Source organism: Temnothorax americanus, unplaced genomic scaffold (genome assembly GCF_048541705.1).
Source record: "Temnothorax americanus isolate GAGA-0224 unplaced genomic scaffold, ASM4854170v1 Scaffold50, whole genome shotgun sequence".
NCBI lineage: Eukaryota > Metazoa > Arthropoda > Insecta > Hymenoptera > Formicidae > Temnothorax > Temnothorax americanus.
In genome coordinates this window covers 546,038-569,522 of record NW_027509658.1, presented here as the reverse complement: position 1 = coordinate 569,522, position 23,485 = coordinate 546,038, and the positions used below count along the sequence as shown (strand labels likewise).

General features: G+C 40.4%; 4 protein-coding genes and 1 long non-coding RNA gene across 12 annotated transcripts in view; 2 read left to right on the top strand and 3 right to left on the bottom strand.

Moving 5' to 3' along the window:
- Positions 1–7,516, top strand: part of LOC143904356 (uncharacterized) — a 57,178-nt gene extending 49,662 nt beyond the window's left edge. Inside the window, exon 3 of the long non-coding RNA XR_013258895.1 lies at positions 7,429–7,516. This is a non-coding gene — a long non-coding RNA (uncharacterized LOC143904356). The remainder of the gene's footprint in view (positions 1–7,428) is intronic.
- Positions 1–8,520, bottom strand: part of P120ctn (adherens junction protein p120) — a 51,216-nt gene extending 42,696 nt beyond the window's left edge. For 4 of the 8 annotated variants that reach the window (XM_077418964.1, XM_077418965.1, XM_077418971.1 and 1 more), the window contains exon 1: positions 6,711–8,520. The gene's annotated coding sequence lies outside the window, so the exon portion shown is untranslated. The remainder of the gene's footprint in view (positions 1–6,710) is intronic. The other 4 variants (XM_077418966.1, XM_077418967.1, XM_077418968.1 and 1 more) reach the window with 1 other exon arrangement.
- A 626-nt stretch (positions 8,521–9,146) lies between these two features.
- LOC143904354 (replication factor C subunit 4) lies at positions 9,147–11,590 on the bottom strand. The gene is made up of 6 exons (XM_077418974.1): positions 11,344–11,590; positions 10,910–11,185; positions 9,813–10,206; positions 9,618–9,731; positions 9,405–9,488; positions 9,147–9,333 (listed from the first exon to the last, which is right to left on the bottom strand). The coding sequence occupies exons 1-6, from the start codon at positions 11,454–11,456 to the stop codon at positions 9,244–9,246; spliced, it is 1,071 nt and encodes a 356-aa protein (XP_077275100.1). The 5' UTR covers positions 11,457–11,590; the 3' UTR covers positions 9,147–9,243.
- Positions 11,591–12,583: 993 nt separating this feature from the next.
- On the top strand, positions 12,584–14,574 carry Prosbeta2 (Proteasome beta2 subunit). Its single transcript, XM_077418879.1, has 4 exons — positions 12,584–12,752; positions 13,246–13,425; positions 13,507–13,822; positions 14,174–14,574. Exons 1-4 carry the CDS (start codon positions 12,691–12,693, stop codon positions 14,441–14,443), a joined length of 828 nt encoding a protein of 275 aa, XP_077275005.1. The 5' UTR covers positions 12,584–12,690; the 3' UTR covers positions 14,444–14,574.
- Qua (villin like protein quail) lies at positions 14,559–20,981 on the bottom strand. The gene is made up of 9 exons (XM_077418878.1): positions 20,527–20,981; positions 19,650–19,766; positions 18,958–19,298; positions 17,495–17,976; positions 16,836–17,119; positions 16,333–16,519; positions 15,671–15,919; positions 15,269–15,565; positions 14,559–15,001 (listed from the first exon to the last, which is right to left on the bottom strand). The coding sequence occupies exons 1-9, from the start codon at positions 20,662–20,664 to the stop codon at positions 14,652–14,654; spliced, it is 2,445 nt and encodes an 814-aa protein (XP_077275004.1). The 5' UTR covers positions 20,665–20,981; the 3' UTR covers positions 14,559–14,651.
- Positions 20,982–23,485: the final 2,504 nt, after the last annotated feature.

Here is a 23,485-nt window from a genome sequence, read left to right as displayed (position 1 = left end):
TCTGTTATGTAATAAGCTATTTTTTTGTTGCCCAAATTCACCCTGAAGTAAAATCAACCCCTGGAGATTGGCCCATTTTTTACATTCGTTTTATAAAATTATATAAAATTACATAAATATTACAAATTACATAAACAAATTTATATGTTTACAATATTTTTGTATATTTATATGTTTACACTTCTCTCTAATGTTATATGTTTATATAATGCTCCCATGTTTATATTTGTTCGTGTATTTATAATATAAATAATGTAATTAAATACACGTTATTATAATTTTATATAATTTTATACAAGTAAATAAAGTTTAAGTAAAACACGTATTATATAATGTATATTATAAAAAAAATCGTGTTGAAAATATAAGAATATTGAAAATTTATTCTTCCCGTTCTGTTTATATATTTTTTATAATTCCTCAAATATATATATACAATCGATAAGTTTTCTAATCTCATTAAAAGAAACAAGTTTTCTCTGTAAGTTTTTTCTATTTCCTTTTGTTGGGGAATAATAAAACAAAAACGAACAGGTCAATTTCTAAGAATAAACTCGGGCAGCAAAAGAATCAGCAAAAAAAAAGAAGCAGCGAAAACTAGCTTATTACATAACAGAATATCCTCTATATAATTGTCAGTTTCATAATTTTGTGAATTCCCGAGTTTGAGATCTTTTCTCGATCGAAAAATTGATGCGCGATGCATTCCAACATTCGTCGACAAGTCGTTCCTTTCGTGAGATAAAAATGATAACCGATACTATCAGCCCCTCCCACCCACAGTGACATCGGTACTTTTATTGAGATGTGTGCGATAAGATAGTTCGCTAAAACTGTTGCGCTTTTCCTGTTATATATATCCTCGGGCGCCTGGAAACAAATTCCCATTAAATGTATATAACTTATTGTACATACAATACTCAAATGTCAATAATATTTTATCTGTCATAAAAAATGAACTCTTTCTATTCTAATAATCCCTGCTGTTTTAATTTTGAAATAAAAAAAATACCTTTAAAAATACGAGAGCGAGAACCAATATTTTAGTTATATTTAATAATAAATAAATATTAACTTGTAATATAAAACATTAATCTATATTGCACATGGAATGCATGCGTACAATATGAATTATAAATTGTATATTTTTTAATGGAGATTCTTTTTCAGTGAAAGAATATATAACAGGAATGAATAATAAACAGTATTTTTTTTCGATTCTATTGGCAAACATAACTGGAATCCTTTCTTGATTTGTTCTCTCTTCTACTTCCAACAAAAAATTTTTATAATAGAAGAGATCTCTCGAGCGCGTATAGGTATGTACACTCTCTGCTGTTGCCCGTTTTAGATAAAATTAACGCGCATTAATTAACGTAACCGCGATTAGTATTCCTCTCATTTTCGAGCGTTGACATTTCGGATAAAGCGCCCGGCGTGTTTTGAATAAAAATCAGCATAATTCAGAGGGGTTATACTGTAGCCGGGGTAGTTTACCGTGCGGCAATCGTGCAATCGCCGCGTGGCATGTGACACTGACAGCGCTATTTCCGCGGTTAACAATCGTCGCGGTCGTCGGCATCCCCAGTCATTATGAACGTTAAATATGTCGGTTCAATAAAGTCAGTTGCAGCAGAGAGAGAGAGAGAGAGAGAGAGAGAGAGCGCAGAGAACGTTGGATGTCACTCCAGCCATTGGACAGACTTCATGGCTACATCCCGAGGAAGCTTCCCCGCCGTTGCGGAAAAGAAAATTATAGGTATTATTGCGGGCCAATAGAAAACGTTTCACCGCAAAAAATATGACAATATTTTCTGTATGTTTTTCATTTTTATAAATAATCTATATACAGGAATGTTAAATTTACTATATTTTAAAATAATAGTCATAATTGGTAAAATTACTTAATTACGCTGTTAATATAAATTAAGTATAGTTAAGTAACTTTCGTGTAATGCAAGTAAATGTAACTGTATATAATTCGTTTAACTTTACATCACATTTCGCAGCACTTCCGTGTGTTACGCAAGAAAATATAATTATAAGTAATATACCCTGACAAATTTTATTTATATATATAAATTTCATTTATGTTAAAACATTTATAATTATATTTACTTGCGTAACGTAATGAAAGAATCGCGAGTTAAATTGCGACGCGAATTATATAAGTAAACAAATTAATTACGTTAATGGAACACGGCTATCAAAGAATTTATGGTCGAAATGAGGAAAAGTTCTTACCCCGGAGTAGTCTTCGCGCGGGAAAGAAAAGTTACACGTTGTTACATGAATAAAAAAAATATATATATACATTTCTCACGAGCAACTAATTACGTTAATTAGCAATTAGACCAGAGAGGGATTATTCGCGCTTCTCGCGCGTCTTTTCGCAATTCCGAATTGCGTCCCGCGGGAGGGACGTAATTTCGACCTGGAAGAGGCCGGGATGCTGCTCGCGTCCGACGTTTACAAGCTTTATTTTCCGGTGCGGCGACGTATCGGGATGCCGTCGTCGTCCCCCTTAATACAAGTTGCGGTATCCTCGACGGGGTCATAAGTCACGACGCGCGTCGTCCACCACTCGAAATTACTCGGACGCGATATCGAGTGACATCGAGCGTACACAGGGGCGGTTCGTCAAGCGGGAGGGAGGGGGTGGGGGTGGGTGAGGGCAAAGTGACATTGTTTCGAGCGAATGATGAACAGTAGGCGGTCGCGGAGTTGTCCGCGAGTTGTCGGGAAAAGTCGGGGAAATTGAAAGCGATCCGGGGCGCGGCGAGTCAAAGAGAAACGCGGTTGCGGCGAGTTTCCACTTCGATGATTGGCAGCGACGCGATAGAAGATCGTTTGATCGGCGACATAATCACCGATGCCTGGAACATTATCGAGTCTTTGGACCTTAAGCGTTATCAATCAAACGTGCGAGCGTTAATTGAAGAAGACAGCCGACTTTTTAGTGTCTATAAGTATTAAAAGTGTCGTGAAACCTTTGGAAACGGAGTGGTAAAACATGAGATGTAATAAATATGAGAAATAAGAGAGAATAAAATAATATGGAAAATATAGCAAAGTATAGGATTACCAGCGTGTTGTCTATACTTGCGCGTTTTATATTTTACTTCTCATTTCGGTCCATGGATAATAATAAACGCGGAAACGTTGCGACATACAGGGTAGTTTTTAAGTACCATCCAGTATTTTATAGGAGTTGATTTTTAGAGACATTTTAGGAAGAAAAAAAAAATTTGTCTGTATAATTTTCTTCACCAAAGCGATCTCAAACGTCAATTTCTAAAATATCGAACAGTACTTAAGAAACATTCTGTATATACATCGTTAAATGTTAAAGAATGAAATTTGAACCAATACCTTGAATTAAATAACATTTTGTTATTTTTAACTACTATGTGTGTTGAATTTATTATTTTAACTCCATTGATTTAGTTAAATTAACGACATATTGAATAGGAGCAGTGACAACCTGTAAGAATAGTTAAAAATGACTCAAATTAAATATAATTTGACACTACGAATTTAACAATGTAGGGGAAGACATAGATAAAGTTTCGCGTTACAAGATCGTAGGAAAAAATTTGCTGGAAATCGGGAAATGGTCTTCACATGGTCTTCATATTTTATATTTGAGCTTAATATCAAATATAAAATAAATCTCGACTGAAATACAGTTATTTAACTACAGTGTCATATTAATATATAATATAGGTTTCACATATTTTAAGATTTTAATTCTAACAAAAGATATCTATACTAGTTCCGATCCCAACAACGTTAGATTCCTCTTGGGTCTTACGACGACCTTTCGGCGGAATTTTTGACACGTACTTACGCTGCGGCAGGTTTTCAAATCCGGAAAAAGAGTCTCAAATCCCGCACGACGGCGCGGCGGCGGCGGCGCGTTCTAATTTTCTATTTCCGCGGCTTATTGTACTTCTCTCGGTGCGACCGCGGCTTAATTAGAGACCACGAAAAGTGGAAAGCGGACTGGAGGGAAAGAGACGGAAAGGGGATCTCTCGCGCGCGCGAACCTCGGCCCTCGGCTCTCTTCCCGAGATAAAAGATACTAACTTTCGAGCTTTATCGCGGCGCGCCGGATCTGCAGACTTGTGTGCTCTCGGGGATAAATACGCCTTGGCTTCGTTATCGATCCCGACGACGACGCACCGTCCGATAACGCGGAAGACGAACTTCATCGTTTTCTGCGGATTCTTACGAGTGTTTCCGTCGCCCCGCGACTCTTCTTGCGCTCCGCGTATCGCGCGGCCGCAGGAAACGCGACTTCAACTGCTGGGCTGAATGGCAGTTGAATTCAATCATAAGGATGTTACACATGTGTAACTATAATTGAATTAAATGTAGTTTATAAATTTACAAATTGCGTGATTTGTATATTAAATTGATCGTTATTGTTTTGATTAAACTGACCGCGATTAAAATCGATTATATAAAGCATCGGGATACTTCGGCATTGCATTATTTTAGAAATTATACCGAACGAATTCATCGTTCGGAAATCAGAAATTGTTCTGTATTGTACGATAACTTCCGATGAGCGCGAAATATTCCGATGAATTTATCTTTTTTTGCTTCCTCATAGAGGAAGCTTTGTTTTCGTAAAAAAAATTTTTTTTATTTGCTTTTGCCAATGTGTTCAGAATGTTCTAAAACGTCGAAAAATCGCTATTTTAAAAAAATGTCGGTATGTGTGTATGTATGTGTGTATGTGTGTATGTATGTGCCAAATTTACCGAAATTTCTATAACTCCAGAACTAATTAACCAAATCTTTAACGAATTGTATATGAAATAGGGGTAGAATTTTCCGGGGAATACTATAGAGTGTATAGTTTTTTGTTATCTATTTTTTGGAAACCAATTTTTTTAATTTTTTTACTCAAGAATTAGAAAAATAAAAAAAACGGTATCCAGAAAATCGGTAACAAAAAACTATACACTCTATAGTACTCCCCGGAAAATTCTACCCCTATTTCATATACAATTCGTTTTAATCTGCTCGTAGTTATTTTTTATTTTATAATTTCCTGTTAACGGTAAAAAGAGCGCAAATAAATAAGCTTTTTAAAGTCTTTTTATTACGATCTTGAAAACATCGTAACGTAATTTATTTCAAAATATCCGACTGAAATGTAGATTTTATGCTTTCTTCATTATTTTATCTTTTATATCCTTTTAAATCTTGGATAAAAAGATAAATAAATCTATATTTAGCGGCCTTTTCATTTTTGTTGTATTTATTAGCTGTTAATTCTATTGATAACTCTGGTGACGCACGAGTGTTTTTCTCGCGCAGAATAAACGCCGGGAGGCGATGTTAAATAATACAAACGTATAAATTTTATTTTTAGTCAAAATCTAACCCGTCCGCCCTCAGAATGGACAGAGCGACACTCGATTATTCGTCTGGCGCATATATTAACGCCGCGGGCGTAGATCTAATTCGAGAATGATAACGCAGTTCAAAGACCTATATACTTCCTCGCCTTGCAAGTCGAATAACCCCGAATAGCCGAATAGCTTCATCGGTATAACATAATCAATCGGATTGCCCACCGCGATTGGTCGGTCCGCCCGCGGATACAAACGGATAAATGCAAATAACGCCGAATCTCTCTCGCGCCGATAATTACAATCATTCATGGAGTAACACGCGGCGTGCGCCGGGGTGGCGCGACCGCGTATAATCCACACGTGAATAATCGATCGACGAGTATACGACTATTTTCGAAACGCTCTCGTAAACGTTCTAGTTTTGATGGCTTGAAAAAAAGAGATTCGGGGCGACCGATCGCGAGCAAAACGCTGCGGCGAGGAAGATGAGAACGCATATATGGGTCGCCGCGCGCAAAACTGAGCTATGAACTCCGGATTTAGCGTCGCGCGCGATGGATCCTTATTTAATTTAGGAGGGTTCAAAGGCCGAAGTGCGAGGGAATCGGAACGTATCCGTGGAACCGAAGATAAAAAAAAAGAGGATTGAAGGTTTTTAAATGTGCAAGAATGCGAGGGGACCGAAGTCTAATATAATTTTAATCATAATTTTTACGGAGAAGAGATTTTCACATTTCTTCTTTCACAATCGATCTTAAAATTTTAATTAATATTCAGCGAATATTAAAATTTGAGTAATCCGGAGGTATATCGGAACATAAAGTTCCACACATCTCAAACACGGCACGATATATCGACATTATATTATTTTCCTCGTTAGAACCAAAGTCCCTTCGAAAATGCGTTAAAATTCCATCAACGCTAAAGATCCAACGCAAAGTTGAAGGACGGATAAAAAAAGTTCCATTCGCATTCTCGAAGTTTTGATCTTTGAGGGTGCGCTCTTTCATCGTTAAACGGAAAAAGTGCAGCTTCCGCGTTGCTTTTGCTCGATCTCGAGGAGAAACCGGCCGGCCGGTTAAGAGCCTCCGCGCGCGACGATCGCGCGGGACTCAAAGGGAATACGCGAACAGAGGGACACTCGGTATATGTATATCCATCCGCGAGTCTCGAGGGATTCTGGAAACTCGAAACGCATATGCACGGCCTCGGCCCCGATCGAGCAGCTCCTCGGCTCGGAATCTCCAGCTACTCCAGCTAACTTCTACGGTGGCACTATACTCCCCCGGCGCGTGCATCTTATTGCGCGTTAACTCTCCGCTCTTCTCCCCCCCGGCTTACCTTTTCTACGACTCGCTACTCCACGCGCGACGTCTCCCGTCACATTCCACGTATCAGCCGCGACACCCGTTACCGCCGCAGGAAACACGATCCGCCTCGTGACTGCCGTCGTCGTCGTCGTCGTCGTTGTCGAGTGGTCTCCCGCGAACCCGCCGGTATCATCCACGGCCTCAGTCCGGCCGAGACGCGCGTCGCGCGCGAAATTTTCCAACTCTTCTCGAGAAAATCTCCGCTTCCTTGATTCAATAAGGCCAACCGGCGTGTCAAGCCACGCGCTTCCTCAGGCACCTCGGCGGTGCGCACGTGGGGGGGGCACCGGTTGTGCCGTCTCTCTCTCTCTCTCTCGTTTCGAGTTTCCTCAGCAATAAAAGATCCTCCGAACAATAAACTTCGATGTCCCGTCGAAATTAACGTTTCGTCTTTCCTTCGGGACCGTCCTTTCGGCCTTCGGGAGAAGCGCAGGATGCGGCAGGATGCACACCGCCGCGCCGAGGCGCACGCACCGCAACTAGCCGCCCGCTTCGCCGGTCGGATCCTCCCTTCAGGGCGCCGGACATCTCTCGCGGGAAGCCGCGGCTCGCAGAATTATCTTCTTCTCTTATATATAAACGACCTTTTCGCAGCTCTTCCTCACTCAGCGTCTCCTTCTCACGCCGATCCCAAAAATCCGTCCTTCGATTATACTCGCGCGCTTAAACGTCTCTCTTATTCTCCGCAGGATTCCGGATAGTAAAATGGGACCTGAGAAGGGACGGGTAATAGACCTCGAGACGGAGAGCGGTGCGGCGGGCGCACCGTTGTTGCGGCTATAATGGATCTGCTTTGAGGCGAGTCATCACTCGGGGAACGTCACGTCGCGACGCGGGCGAGCGTCGGGAGGATCGCCAGAAAATCCGTCTCCCGCTGCTGCCTTGGTCCTGGTTCGACCGCGGCGAGGAACGCGGTCAGCGCGCCTTTCTCGCTCGGTGCTCCGTTCCTCGCGGAGCGGTCCTCTCGCTCTCTCTCTCTCTCTCTCTCTCTCTCTCTCCTTTCTCTCCGGAAGTCACGACCTCTACGCCAGCGAGCGAGAGAAAGAGAGGGGAGATAATCGCGAGCCAGCGAACGACGTGCAGTCCGCTCCGAAAAACGTTGTTGCTCCGAAACGACGTAGCGATGCCGAAGGACGATGCTGGCGACGGCGAGGAGCGAGGACAGACGTCCCGTCTCGTTCACGCCCCCGTCCGTACTCCGTTCCCCCTTTCTTTCGACGAACGCGACACGACCACGGGGACGCGGCGCGCTCGCACGGAGGGGGGGGGGGAGAGGGAGGCGTTGGCGGCGACCTTCCCCGACCACCACTCGCGGAATAAACAATAATCGCCGAGCGAGGCACCCGCCGCGTTATCGGAGAGACGAATGGAGACGTGGCTCTCCTCCGTCGTGGCCCGAGGAACGAGGCTATAGAGAGACAAGGCTCTAGAGGCACCGAGTACGAAGAGGTGGGAGAGGGAGGGGGGAAAGAGGGTGGAGAGCAAGAGTGTGCGTGCGTGAGAGAGAGCGCGTTAGAGCCGTTTCTTTCGGGAGCGAAGGAAACCGAGCGCTCGAGCGACGAAGGATTCCTCGAGGAACGCGACGCACGTGCGGCAAAACGCGCGAGCACCGCGGGCTGCCGCGAACGCGGGCACACGTTATTGTCCTTTTTTTTTTCTTCTCCCCCTCACGGATGACACACGTCGCCCGAGAAGCGAGTGGCGGCGGCGGCGACAGCGGTCTCGCGGCTCTCGCCTCCTTCCTCGCCAACGCCTACGCGATACACATTGCACGCAGTAGCAACGACGCCCCTATACGCGCCGAGCGTCAGTGGTGCTCAGCGAACGGCGTCCGTCGGCGACCGCGCCGGGATACTGAGAGCCCCCGTTTCCAACGATATGCCGGAATGATTTTTATCAAATGCAAATCGAGGGTATTTCCTTTTGTATTAGGTCGACAATTTTTATGAAATTTATCGTGCATTGTATTTAACGCTTCGATTGTTCGTGATAACACTTTTTCTCAAGTTGGAGAGAAAATTAAATGCTCAAAGAAATATAGGGATGTTTTAGTTGCACGTTTGTGACGTTGGTTATAGTGAAATTCTTAGATTTTCTAGTAACTTTGGCGCTAATGTGTGTAGATAGTTTATTTAGAAACATATATTCCCTAGATATAGAATACACTAGATATGCTAGTTATTCAGCTAATTTTTATTCCCTAGCTAATTATATATCTCAATATTTATAATAATTATAAGAATAATATATAAAGCATGACAAAATGTTATAATTATTGTATTTTGCTTAGAGCCAGTTTAAAAATATTTTTAAAAATTTTGTTTGTGCATTTTAATAATCTCAAACTTTTCTTTACATTAATAAAAAAAACTATAAAAGGTAAGTAAAAATCATATAATACCGTGAATAATTCTATTAAAATATAAAATCTTTATACTATTATATTATACATAATGTAAACCTACAAATATAAATACATAACGTACAAAGGCAAATTAATTTTTTTACAACTTGCATGCCATCAAGATAGTAGAAAACACATTTAAAAGTTGCAGATATTCATCGCTCCCTTCTGTTAATCTGTAATCACATTCCTAAAAAACAAAATTTTCTCATTTACATTCAGATTATTATTCTTTTTGTTTATATATAAGAAGTTACTTACACCAAGCACATCACCAATCGTCGCTTTTTGTTTGTCAGTAAGTTCAACGGAGAAAACAATTTTCTCGTTCAATTGTTCAATTACCTGAAATTTAACATAATCAAAATCAAACAAAATTGATCTGATCAATTGATCTAATCAGTATTATTTTTTTACTATCGTTATTTAAAACATTTTTAATTTAACAGATCATGGAAATAATTAAGACAATACTTGTGATCCCGGATATCCTTCCAGCAGCAAATCTTCGAGCAATTTCTGGACATTATTGTAACTCCCCTTTTTACAAGCCTCCCACAGTGTATTAATTTGATCATCGGGAACCAGCTAAAATGATAAATGCACACCACAATTCAAAATTATTCAATCTCGTCATACAAAAAAAAATTCACAGGAACCTATATTTACCCCGATAACGTCGAGTGCATCGTCTACGGTAATCTCGTAGTCTTTTCCCTTCAATCGCGTGATCGACTGCAAGCACATGACAGCCTGTCTCAAATCGCCACCCGATGCTTCAACGATTTTCTCCAAGACTTTTCTATCAGCCTTCAGACTTTCCTCGTTGCATATGTACGCGAGCCTGGCAATACTCTTGTCATCGGTCAATGGCTTGAACCGGAATTTGGTACAGCGCGACGCTATCGGCTTGATGATTCGCGACAGATAATTGCACACCAGACAAAAACGCGTGCTGTGCGACTCTTTTTCCATAATCCGACGAAGCGCCGTTTGCGCGGCGCCGGTCATACTGTCTGCCTCGTCCAATATGATGATCTTAAATGGCGGACATTTTCTCCCGCTGTAAAATATAAAAAATTAATTTCATTAATCCATTGTGCATTGTATATTTCATTAATCTATTTTCATTAATTAATATTAAGTAAGAATTATATATATACATGATGCCTCAGATTGTGCCGTTTTGATCATAAACTGCAGTACGGCGCGCAAGACGTTCAAAAGAGATGATCAACTTTCAAGTATTTGCGTCAGATCAATTCGACTTGTACAATTTCTTTTCTCTTACGTTTATAAATTAAAATCGTTTGTAAAAGACATTCAAAATTTAGTTGTAATATTTAATTATCTCGGCCTTAATTCCTTTAAGAAAAATATAACCAATCTCGATATAACATTGACGCGACTCACGCAAATATTTGAAAATTGAAAATGTTTGCTCACACGCTTCTCAGAAGGTCACTAATCTTGCAGTTCCTTCTGCCGTTGTGTGTGAACATTTTTTCTGTTCTGTTGCCAATAAAGAGTACTAAAACGCTTTATTAAACTCCTTGATAAACAACAAAATGTGCCTTTCTCTGAACAATCTTTCGCACCAAAAATTCTGCAGCCGTCAGACCTTTTACTGGTTCATCACTGGCATTGATCACTGGATCATTGTTAATATCTCGATACAAATAAATGACATTTACGACTCAATAAAATAAATTAGAAATAATGGCTTTTCATAGCGAAAGGGTTAAGAAAAGTCTGCCTAAACTCACTCTGGTCCGTTAGAATTAGCCCTGCGCAACGCAAAAGATTTGATCTTCTCTCTCACAACCTGAATGCCCCTGTCGTCGGAGGCATTCAGTTCTAATATTCTGTCCTTATACATGCTACCAAACATCTGTCTCGCGGCTGCGTGGATGATGCTGGTCTTGCCGGTACCCGGTGGCCCGTAAAACAACATGTTGGGAAAATCTCCGTGTTCCATGGCCTGCCGTATCACGTTCACCACGTCCGTTTGCTCCACAATGTCGTCGACATTTTTCGGCCGGCTGTAAACGAAGAAAAGATGGAAATAAAAATATTCATCTTCGATCTTAATTCTTTTTTGCACTGAAAAGAAAATGATCATAATTTCTGGCTAGAAAAGATTGCCTTCTTGCGTGTGATGGTCAAGAGGTTGATCTTGCCGGTTTTGGTGTAAACTCACTATTTTTCCACCCATGGCGTCAGATCCTTCTTATCGTCCTTGGCCCGAGAGGTTGAAGGTTTCCTGACGTCCGCCGGAGCGCCCAACTTCCCGGTCTTCAAGAAAGCGTGCATCCTTCCAATCGATCCAGCTGCACTCCGGCCAACTCCGGCTTCGTACAGTTCGCAGTGTTCGCACTGTTCGCACAAGCTTTCCCGCAATCCCGCCTACTCGTCGCCATCTTTCTTAGGGTGCCTCCCCATGCAGGACGGAATCTCGGAAAACGGAATCTCGGAATCATTCTGATTGGTTAGTCCCATGAGGCTATTGGTTAGCCTCATGGGACTAACCAATCAGAATTATTCCGAGATTCCGTCTTGCATGGGGAGGCACCCTTATGCTTTCTTGCCGGATTTATACAAAGTCAGCTTGGAGACTTAACATGACTTAACAATTGTTGATACAAAAACAAGTATTGTATATACGAATATAATTTGTGCGTTTATATTTATAACATATAAATTGAGCATATTTGTCGTTGGAGTTGACGACAAAATAAGTAAGAGTGGAGACCTCTGTCGGCCGGTCGGGAATTACGGATTCGTTTTTCCCAAAGTTTAGCCTAATTAATTAACGAATCTCATTTCACTTATGCTCGTTTTAATCAGTAAGATCAGCCGCAAGCTGGTACATAGCCGAATTTTGGAAAAAGGATCGAAATAAAATTTATAATAAATGTGGGGAAACGCGCAGCTATATAGACACGGGGGTCAGGTTGGGTGAGCCAAAATGCAAAATCCGGCTATGTACCAGCTTGCGGCTGATCTTACTGATTAAAATGAGCCTAATTTTAATGAGATTCATTAATTAATTAGGCTAAACTTTGGGAAAAGTGATTCTCACTAAGAGCAGCTCATGGGGAATTTTCGTGGTAACATACTGACAAGGGCGGTGTTCAGTTTCTAACTATCCCTCTAGAAAGAGACATGAGTGAGTCGGTAAGGGGCAAAGTGTGTCGGTATTGTCGGTAATAGCACGGAAATGCTGGTCTCGACTTTTGAGGGGCCATTGGCTATCTTCTGTGACCGAAGTCCATATGACAGCCAATGGCTGCGTTTAGTAAAAAAAAAACAGCTTAGCGATTCTTTAATACGATTGGTTTATACACTTAGATCCAATTAGAAACTAATGGCAAGAACCAATCATATTAAAGAATGCAGCCATGGGCTTTTTCGAGCATGACACGTACGAATGATCAACCAGTTGATAACCCAACCCAAAGTTGAGTTGACTGCTAGGTTAGTGGACGGTGTTGTAGTTGTGTCACTTTTTTGATCGCCGATATTTGACACACGAGATACTTAAATCATGACTTCACTTCTCGCGCCGGAAATCCCGCCGTCAGGTTTTTCCTTCGATCTCTGCCAAAGGTGAGAGTTTTGTCTTGTTTCGAAAATTCATAATTCTGGAAGTAATCCGGAGTTCTTCTAACTAACCTGCATACTGCTGTGTCATACATCAGTTTTACAAAAAGAAACTCTTGCGATGTAACTGTCATATGTATATTGTAATATTATGTATTTTCAATCTCTTATTTTTGTGAAAGAAAATATCCAAGAGTTTTAATGTGAATCATTGAAAGAAAAGAGAAGAGGAATGCTTCGAAGCATTTGTAGCGTCACGTTGACCGTAGCCTAAGTATATGATCGAGTTGCTGTCTTCTGTAATGCTAATTACTGTAATTCCTAATTAATATAATAAGTATCAAATTATTTGACAATTTCTATTGTTTAAAAAGATTCTGCAAATCAAGATTTATTTCTATTGAATTAATTATCATATATTTGAGATTTATACATTTTTAAATTCAATTTGGGGTTTATATATATATCGAGTTTTCTAATTTTTATTTATCTTGCGCAGAAACAATGCTTTGATCAAAAAAGGCTTTGCCGCTCCAAAAGTAGTCAAGACAGGTACCACCATTGCTGGAGTAGTATACAAGGATGGCGTTATTCTCGGCGGTGATACGCGAGCCACCGAGGACACTATTGTGGCCGACAAGTACAGCTTGAAGATCCATTATCTCGCTCCCAATATGTAGTAAGTATCGTAGCATCCTCTATCTTTACAACAAATCAATTTCACGAGCAACATATTAAGAGAAATGTAAATTATTTTTAGCTGTTGCGGAGCCGGTACAGCGGCCGACACTGAAATGACCACCGAGATGATAGCTAGCCAATTGGAGCTGCATCGTTTGAATACTGGCCGCGTCGTGCCCGTATGCACCGCCAATACTTTGATAAAACAAATGCTATTCCGTTATCAGGGTCATATCGGTGCTGCGCTCATCCTGGGCGGTTTTGATATTGACGGACCCCAGTTGTACTGCATTTATCCGCACGGTTCAACCGAGAAGTTGAAATACACCACCATGGGATCTGGCTCACTGGCTGCTATGGCGGTCTTCGAAAGCAGATGGAAGCCTGACATGCTGGTAAAGAGTGTTTTTAATCAGTCGAGTATTCTGGATCTACAGTAATATCGCTATTTCAAGATTTTGAATTCAGAGAAAGCTGAATGTTCAAATAAAAATTTGATAAATCTACAGTCTAAAATAATGTTTATTTTAGATATAACTGTGTAAACAGTGACAAATTTATCGCATAATTATTTATTGTAAAATCTATCATTTCGTACATTAATGTTAATATATTTATATTTATATGTGTATTTTTTAATTAATTTCGATTTATATATATATCTTTTTATATTAAGTAATGTATACTAAAACGATTTCTTATATTAAAAACTCCATGCTCTCAAATAAAAAATTGACGGTTTTTAGGAAGAGGATGCGAAGCAGTTGGTGGCGGACGGCATTCGCGCGGGCGTGTTCAACGATCTTGCGTCGGGATCCAACGTGGATCTCTGCATCATTCGCAAGAACAGCGTCGAGTACTTGCGACCGTATGACACCGCCAGTGTGAAGGGCGAGCGGCAGATCAGCTATCGTTACAAGCCCGGCACCACATCGGTGCTCACGAAAACAATACAACCGATCGTCGTGGAGGAAGAGACGGTGCGCACGATCGAACTGATGGACACGTCCGCATGAAACTCCGTTAATTAATCTAGCGTTCTATATAAGCTTCAAATAATAATTTTTTTTTCAAGCAATGAGACTTGTCGATCATAGATCAATTCGATGTTTGTAATAAAGATATTACCGGGATTGCGCAGGAATAACTGTATAATTTCTAAATTCTGGTTCTGGAAGGGGAAGGAATAATATTTAAATTAGAATCAAAGTAAACAAGAAAACATTAGAAGAGTCCAGCGGCCTGCTTGAGACGCTGTCTCTTCCAGGCCGGTAATTTCTCGAATTCCGCGGGTTCCATTTTGAAGATCGCGATGAAATTGTCGTAAGTCAGATGCATCTCTTTGCGTCTAACGTCCACGCCGGCCGGCAGGTTCTCCGGCTCGCTTTTCAGCACCACCGGCGGGTACTTGATGTAATTATCGAAGTCTGTGGTGGCCTTCGAGGTCGTCTGCGTCCTTGTCGATTGATCTCTATCCTCCAGCAGGGCGCAGAAGGTGTCGAACGGTTTGTAATCCCTCAGCAGATTATGATTCCAATTGTCGAACAACCCGATAAAAGTGGCTGGCTCCAAACCTGAGAAGCGACAAAAAATCGTAGACAACAAAAAGTATAAGATATATAGATCTAAAGTTTTTTTGCGGAGGAGTTTGAGCTGACTTTAAAAAATAGGTCGGACAAACCTATAAAAGATATCTGAGTTAAGATATCTTTTATAGGTTTGTCCGACCTATTTTTTAAAGTAAGACTACTACGTCTTAGATTTTTACTTAAAACTTGCCAGTCCGGGAAAGATATTCAGCTTTAGGAATTTTTTTCGACTTTGTATTGCCTGGAACTCACCTTGTTTGATCACAGAAATGGTCGTGTTGCGATTTCGACCAGCGGGATGAGTGTAAAGGTATATAGTGGCATCTTCGACGCACTCTTGCAGCGTCCTCGGGCTGGAGAACTTGCCTATCCATATCCAGATCACGCTGCCGGCGTCTAGCAGCCAAGCAGCCTCCGGTATCAGAGAATTCTGTCGGAATCCGAGGATCTGTTCGCCCACGAAGAGGCCGTTCTCGGTGCGGCATTGAAACAGGTGCTTGTCCAGCTCCTCGCCTATCTCTTCGGTCTCCGTGCTGTAGGCGCCTCTTCCTGAGCGGGACAAATTTACGCGAAGCAACGATGATTATAACGTCGGATGTGATCTTAGAAAAGTTTGAGCCGCGCCATATACTCATATGGTTTTTTTAATTATACCTCCGAGTTCGGTCCAGAAGTCGTTGCTCTCCTTACCCTCGGCAACGAGGGGCGCGTTTCTGGGCGCGAGGCGTCGCGACGTCTGTCTAGCGTCGCCGGTGCTCTTGCCGCCGCACCAGACGATCGGCGCGCTGGAGAAGAGAATGAACACCGCGCTGGAGTCCAGGCTGCTCGCCCGTAACGGACGTTCCACGGCTTTCGACGTGTACGGCGTCGAGCCGAACACTCTGACCAGATATTTTTTTGGCGCTGCAAATCGAGAATCTTTATTGTAAAAGATAGTATGATGCACCCTTCGAATTTTATTCACATATAAATTTAAGTATTCTATTTTCTCTTCGCGCACTATAACAGTGAAACTTCTGTTGATGCTTTATCTTAGTGAGTTGGGAGTAGACGAGCGTAAACAAAACTATTTAAACCTAGAATCAGTCGAACAACTTTCTTAATATACATTTTGATCCAAATTGATCAGCTTCAATACCAAGCAGAAAGTTTCAAGATTCATAAAGGTCAAAAATTTTTGTTGCCTAAAATATTTTAACGATCAATACCTTGTTATTTTTCATTTATCGTTATTATATGTATATCTATATATTTCTTTTTTATCGTTATTTCTTTACACTTTTATTTAACCGAATAACAGCAGAGAGATACTTTACGCGAGTCACGGTGGCGTCCGGCGAGTATCTTGAGCTTCCCGTCGTAGATCTGCAATAGATGAGGCGGTTCTCTCCCTTGGGACGCCTTCACCAACTGCGCGTTCGTCTCTTCAGACAGACGACAAGCCACTGTCAAAGCTGCATCTCGATCCACTTTGACAGAGTGAACACCTTCCCAGCAATAAACCTGATGAAAATATAGTCGTTTCTGTTCGAATCTTTCACAATAATTACAACCACAAAGATGAATGCTACCTTCGTGTACGTTAAAAGAAATTAAAGTCCTCATCCCCCATTTCCCAGTTCTTGTGTGGTGTTCAGAAAGTTGCGAATGATATTAAATTTCTTTAATAGTTATGGACACGATTGAAAAACATTTAATAAGCTTTATTGACAAATTAAATAATTATAGTAATAATTTAACGATACAAAACGAAACATTACGTTTAACAGACTCCCTCGAAAAAAAAAAGATTATAGTAAATTCAAAGAGTTCCACGTACAATACTTCGACACCTTCGCCCCTGCCCGTACTTGTACAGCATCACGTAGCAGGCTTCCGCGTAATAGATTCCCCTGTCGTCCTCCACCTGGACCATGCCCTCCTTCAGTTCGATCCTCCACAAGGTCCGCTTGCCGGACCCATCGTCCACCAGCTGGCACTCGGCCGCCATCCTGGGCCTCTCGTTCATGTAATCGGGCTCGAAGCTCGTCGGCAAGGTCAACGGCCTCGTCTTGGAGGGCTCCCAGCCCCTCAACAGCGCCTTCATTTCCGTCGGCTCGTGACCTTCGTTTCATTTCATTCATTTAATCTCATTTGACTTTGAGAGAGAGACTATTACACACGCACGGCGCGCGTTATTTATACTATTACTCAAAATTCTAAAAATTCTTCCGACTTACTAGCACAAATTTTGTTAGTTTATTTCATTTTATTTAATTTTATTTTATATAATCACTGACTTAATTTCAATTTCTATATATATATATATGTATATATATAGTGTCGATTGTTAACTTCTTTCTTTCGTTACAATTAAGACGCTTGCTGGTCCTTTTGCATTTATCTGCATGTATTCTTAAGAGATTTTCCAAATAATACTGTGCCTCCCCGAGTGAGACAATTTTATCGCGCGATAAAACAAATCCCGCTCTTCTCTACCTTCCGTCGTCCTGGCCACCGGCACGCCGTCGCTGTAGTCCTTCTTCTTGACGAAGCCCCGCGCGTTTCTCACGGCCTCCAATCTCTCCCGCGCATTGACGTCGCGGCCCACCCAGGCCCAGACGCCGGCCTCGCCCCGGTCCACCAGGTACACGGCATCGGAAGTCAGGTCGCCGCGCAGAATCGGGCCGGACTTGAGCTCGGCGACCTTGTACTTGCCCGACTGCTCGCTGCACTTGTACAGCTTGATGGGGCTGGGGGGATTGACACGGTGCTGACGATCGGGCGCCACCACCCTCGCCGAGGGATCGAGCACGCTGCTGAAGAGCTCCCGGTCGTCCGCGGGCAGGGTCTGCTCGTAGCCGTCCTCGACCACCACCACACGGCCGTTGTTGTTCTCTTTCCGGGACTCCAGGAGACTGGCGGCGTGACGTTTGTGCAGGGGATCTGACAGGGACCCCAGCCACAGGAAGACGACACCCCTAAGAATAAAAAAGAAATATCTTTTAACTACTCTTATAAAACTCATGGTTATATAAAAGAAATTAAAATCCTAAGATTTTTATTATTTTATTTTCAAAATTAGTAGAGAAAAAATTATATAAATTGCTAAATTAATAAAGAAAAATAGAATTTAGAAGTTATAGAGTTATTGGGAACTAATAACAAGAATTTATTTTGTGAAATTGGAAAACCGGTGATAAAAATAAATTTTGCAAATTGAAGTGTTATTAGTGATTGTAATTTTTAACTACTTTTGTAAAACTCGTGGTTATAATATATAGAAGAAATTGTTATAGGATTTTTATTACTTTATTTGCGAAATTAATAGAGAAAAAATTATATTACGGTAATTGCTAAATTAATAGCGGAAAATGGAATATAGATTTTACATACAGTTCTATCGGGAACTAATAACAAGAATTTGTTTTGTAAAATTGGACGAACAACGGTGAAAATTAATTTCGGCAAATTGAAGTGTTATTATTGATTGCAACTTTTGCTGTTGTATTATTTGCGAATTAAAACACGCTTTTCTTTGTAAAATTAATAAAAAGAATTTATAAAAGTCTAATGAAAAAGGAGATATTATATACTCAAGAATTTAAAAATATTTATTGCATTTTAAAATTAAAAATGTAAAAAAAACTATAAATAAAGAAGAAATAATTACACAATTTTTTTCAGTTCTCAAAAGACAAAATATTAGAAAATTGAAATTCTATCTAGGACCTTTAGGATATTCAACAACTCCAACGAAATTATTAAACTTTCTTAGACGTGTTAAATTTCTAGGTGCTAAAGGGATCAGATTTATCATTACTCGGTCCTCGGTTTGCGTATATAATATATACATTCTTTGCACGCAAAAAACTTTCACCGGCGGATTTCGACATCGTCCGGCGGTTACGTAAAAATGATTCGCGTCGCGTAATACGCGATCGCCCTGAACTGTCACGCACTTCGCGCGGACGTCCATGAGGATGACGTCCCGGCAGCTGAAGCGCTCCCAGTGGACCCTCTCCAGCTCGGTCAGGATCGGCACGGCCACGCCGGAGACGCGATGTAGGACGCAGGCGGGCGGCTCGTGGTGCGGGTTCTCCACGACCAGCCGCTGCCGGAAGTAGGCGAGGAACCGCGGGCTCTCACGGCCCTGTGCCTCGCGCGTCAGGATCATCGCCGACGTCTGCGAGTCGAGCTCGGCGGCGCGGAGCGCCGCGGCGCCGGACGCCGTCGAGTCGCAGTTGGCGCCGATCCAGAAGTGGATGGCGCGCACCACCGAGCTGTCCTTCAGATCCTTAATCTATATCAGAAAGGAAAAAACCACCAGGAATATATTAACTAAATAATAAAGCGAATAAAAATAAAAAGAATAAAAGAAGGGCAAATATATATCTTTTTTAATGTCAAGCTTTTTAAACGTCGCATCTTATATCTTTAATAGATGTAAATGTCTTTTTTGCATATAGACAATTACGCGCGCGTGAGAAGTTTATTTTCTTTGCGGAGTGATTCGACGCTAAACTCGAAGAATCAAAAGTCCGTGGAAGAAAAATCACGTTCTAATAGGGCGTGGATTTCGTTAGGCGAGGCGGTGCTTGCGCTTTCGTGCGGTTTCTCTCACGACGACTTAACACAATGGAAGTAAAAGTACCGGCATGCCCGGGTAAGGAAGTGCACCGTCCTTTGCGGACACGGCGTAGACGATGTATGCCGACTCGGAGAGGAAGAGGCCCATGTTGCTGCTGCTTACGACCGTCGCCCGTAGACCCTGTCCGACAAAAGCGAATTACGTAACACCGAGTAAACGAGGCGTGAAATAAATAATTATATATACGACTAATTAGAGGAAATTAATAATTATAAATAATAGCTAAAAATACACAGAAAAATATTCTTGATTTGAAAATATATCTTTTGTTTCAACGTGGAAATCTTGAAACAAGATTATATTGCGTCAAACGAAGAAAACTTGCATTGAATGAAATTCATTTTGTATTATAGTTCAAATCATGAAAAAAAAGTTAAATTCTTATGAAAAGATTGTAGATTCTTGTGTACATAAGTATACTATATAGTATATACATTTTTATTTGACACTTCTTGTTTTTCTGTGTAGTTAATAAATAATTGTAAATACTTAGTAGAAATAATAAATAATGAAATATATATATGTATATATATATATATATATATATATATATATAAAAGACTAAATAAATTAAATATAAATCAAATTAAATACAAGATTAATTAGAGTATAAATTTAAGAAAGGGATAGAATTTGATTTGACTATTATAAAGAGGATGACGCTTGTTTTGCAGCCGACATAAAACAACTCATTTTTATCCATAACGATTTATTATATGACCAATATATTTCTAACTTTGTACATTAATCTTCCAACTATACATTATAGTCTTTATGATCTTCTTTTTGTATCGCAATGCGTATTATTTTTTATCGTTGAAGAAAATGTCCATGTCACAGTGTTACAGTTATTCAATCATTTTTATCGACATATAGCTACCTCGATCTTCCAGACTCGGAAGATGCTGCTGTTCTTCGGGATGTTTCTGAAGACCTCGCCGCCGGAATCATCGCTGCGACAGCTCCTATCGTCCTGCGGGACGGTATTTATAATTTCAGGGTACAGCACGCTCGTCATGTTCGTCCACGAATAAATAATAACAAGCTCCGGCTCTTCGAAAATTCCTCTCCTCCCGACGATTCGAAGCTTTTCTCGCACTTTATTAATTTCTCAAAATTAATATCGCAGCGCAAAGTGACGAACAAGTCGAGACGAGACTTGAAGATCATAGAGTTTATCCAGCGATCGCGTGTCAAGAATGAGGAGTCGAATAAGCACTCTAGCGAGTTCTCGAAATCGTCGCGAAAAATTGCCGGAAAACTCGAAAACGGATTCTAAGGTCGACGGACGGACGTCCGCGTGCAGCAATTAATGGTAATTAATTCCGGCATGCGCGATAATAACATTGTCGGCGATTACATTCGCAGGCGCGCGGCGCGAGCCGAGGTGTTTCGCAACGGACGCGCTTCGCGAGCGGACTGAAAACTGGGATACAAGAGCTCGCGAGAGGATCTTCGCCTCGCAGGTGCGCTCGAGTGCGTGCTCGACGCACCGCACGACGCGGCCTTTGCCGGAAGAGCGCTTAGCACATTAAATAAGTTTACCTCGAATCAATTTAGCTCATATATGATCTTCCAACATGGCGTAGTTCGATTTAAATTTGTATCGATCAATTAATTTGGAAGCTAAATATATCATCGGTTTACTTATAATTATTTTACTTAGTAGATCAGTAAATTAATTATTTGACGATCAAAATGTAAAACGATTCGAATTAATCATTTCTTGATGCCGCGTGAATTGCTGAGTAATTAAAAAAAATTTTTTTTTTAAGTTACACATATAAATTCATCATTTTAGTTTATTCAGTTAATTATTTTATTTAATTAATTAGCAAATTAATTATTTGACGATTGAGATATTAAATGGCTCGAATTACTCATTTATTGCTATAAATTTTAAAAAGAAGCTTTAAAAAGTTATCACTATCTAGAAACGTTAGAAGAATAATATCTAAGAGATATCGAACGTTTCTCCCGGACATTTCTATGACGCTGTTAGACGTTTGCTTCGCCAGAGCGGTCGTTCCGGACAAATTACAAGGGAAATAAAAAATTTTTTTAAATCTCTCATCGCGACTAGCAATTGTCATTGTTCTCTCCTGTCAGGAAAATGTGCGGCTTTGTGCCGCTCGCTTTCGGCTCGAGTTGATTGACCTGTAACCACATCGGATCCCGGTGAAGACGAGGGCCCATTATGCCGCGCCGACGCCGCGCCGTCGCATTGTGCTGGTTTCGTTCGAAGCGGCGTGTGTGCGTGCAATGCGCGCGCGAGTGTGCGTGTTTCTACCGCGCGATTCATTCATACATGAGGCCCTCGCATTTTCGCTTCGCGCATGTACGCACGCACGCACGCACGCACACGCGCGGCCCGACCATCATCCGCGACGATCATCGTCGCCGCTCGCCGCGCGGGACAGGGCAGGAAGTCGCAACTGTCGCCCACATCTCTCTGCCGCGGGAATCGCGGCAAAAGGTGAGAATTCGCGGTCGCCGGTCGCCCGACCGCGAATGGCCGCGAGTCTCCCTCGCAAGAGAGGATGGCATATACGTTCCCTCGCTCGTAGAGTGAAAGACTCGTTCATTCAACGACGGTGGTGTAACAGGTGGTGCGAAGGCAGCGGAAACGCGAAATAGAATGGCATCGATTTTTATCTCTCTTTTTAAAGGAATATTTGATTGTAGAATACACGATGTATATAAGATTTAAAAACAAGTTAATTGATGTATCATCATTTCTTCAAGCAGTTAAAATTATATTTATAATTAGTCTCCTCCCTAGCGATTTTTTTGTATGTACATGTTTCGTATGTGGAAACACCGTTCTTGTTAATTAATTTTTTCTTCCAGAAAAATTTGACAAGAAATATAAATAGATTTTTCATAAATCTATTAATATATATTTCAGAAATATTATTAAAATAAAAAGTATACATTGTTATAGATGAAACTAAATCACTATCTTGTTAAATAACATTTTATTATTTTTAACTACCAAATTTATTATTTTAACACAAAATAGTATTAGTAAATATAAAATAAAAAAAGAATTATCTGTATTATAGTCTCTTTTTTAATCGTCTACAAATAATCTACAAATCTACAATCTACAATCTATAATCTACAATCTACAAATCGTGCTTTATTTATGCAATCTTCTTCAATAATTATATATATATATATATAAAATGTATTATTCTTTAAAATATGTGTATATCATTTTTGTTTGAATTTTTTTTTAATAACTAATACACGCTATCAAATAATATTAAAAGATAAAATTTGAACCAATACTTAAAGTTAAATAATTTATTATTGTTAACCACTATGTGTGTCAAAGTTCATTAATTTAATACAAAACAGTATTATTTTAATTCCATTGATTTAGTTAAATTAATGTCGATGTATCTTATCGACTGTTAAGAAGTGGCGACCTACAACAATGGTTAAAACTCAAATTGATTATAATTTGACGTTTCGAATTTAACAGTGTACTTTTTTTTGCACTTTTAATGTCCTTTTTTATATGAATTGATTTATATCATGCTTTCTTCAAGTAATCAAGATTATAATAAAACGCTGAGAAGTAATCTTCTTTCTTTTAATTAATATTCAACAATTCCGTGTCTTATTTGCAACTGTGTATTTTAGTTTTTAATCATGAATTTTTTTATTTACTTAAACATGAGAGCATTAAACAGAGCAGAAATGAGAGCGGGAGTAGAAAATTTAATAACTTATTAATTAAAACTTAAAAAAGAACTTTTCGACATCTTTCAGAAATCTTTTAGAAACCCGAGGCTGAGAATAAACTCAGCCGTTAATTAAAACTTTTACAG

What these genes read in the sequence shown, in the direction of transcription:
- LOC143904354 (XM_077418974.1), bottom strand. Translation starts at nt 11,456, where the DNA reads ATGCACGCTTTCTTGAAGACCGGGAAGTTGGGCGCTCCGGCGGACGTC. An exon ending in GCTAATTCTAACGGACCAGA is followed by an intron (nt 10,207 to 10,909) that starts GTGAGTTTAGGC and finishes TATATTTTACAG; the next exon opens with CGGGAGAAAATGTCCGCCAT. An exon ending in CGATTGGTGATGTGCTTGGT is followed by an intron (nt 9,334 to 9,404) that starts GTAAGTAACTTC and finishes TTTGTTTTTTAG; the next exon opens with GAATGTGATTACAGATTAAC.
- Prosbeta2 (XM_077418879.1), top strand. Translation starts at nt 12,691, where the DNA reads ATGACTTCACTTCTCGCGCCGGAAATCCCGCCGTCAGGTTTTTCCTTC. An exon ending in TCCTTCGATCTCTGCCAAAG is followed by an intron (nt 12,753 to 13,245) that starts GTGAGAGTTTTG and finishes TATCTTGCGCAG; the next exon opens with AAACAATGCTTTGATCAAAA. An exon ending in TATCTCGCTCCCAATATGTA is followed by an intron (nt 13,426 to 13,506) that starts GTAAGTATCGTA and finishes AATTATTTTTAG; the next exon opens with CTGTTGCGGAGCCGGTACAG.
- Qua (XM_077418878.1), bottom strand. Translation starts at nt 20,664, where the DNA reads ATGACGAGCGTGCTGTACCCTGAAATTATAAATACCGTCCCGCAGGAC. An exon ending in TTCCTTACCCGGGCATGCCG is followed by an intron (nt 19,299 to 19,649) that starts GTACTTTTACTT and finishes TTTCTGATATAG; the next exon opens with ATTAAGGATCTGAAGGACAG. An exon ending in GGTGGCCAGGACGACGGAAG is followed by an intron (nt 17,120 to 17,494) that starts GTAGAGAAGAGC and finishes AATGAAACGAAG; the next exon opens with GTCACGAGCCGACGGAAATG.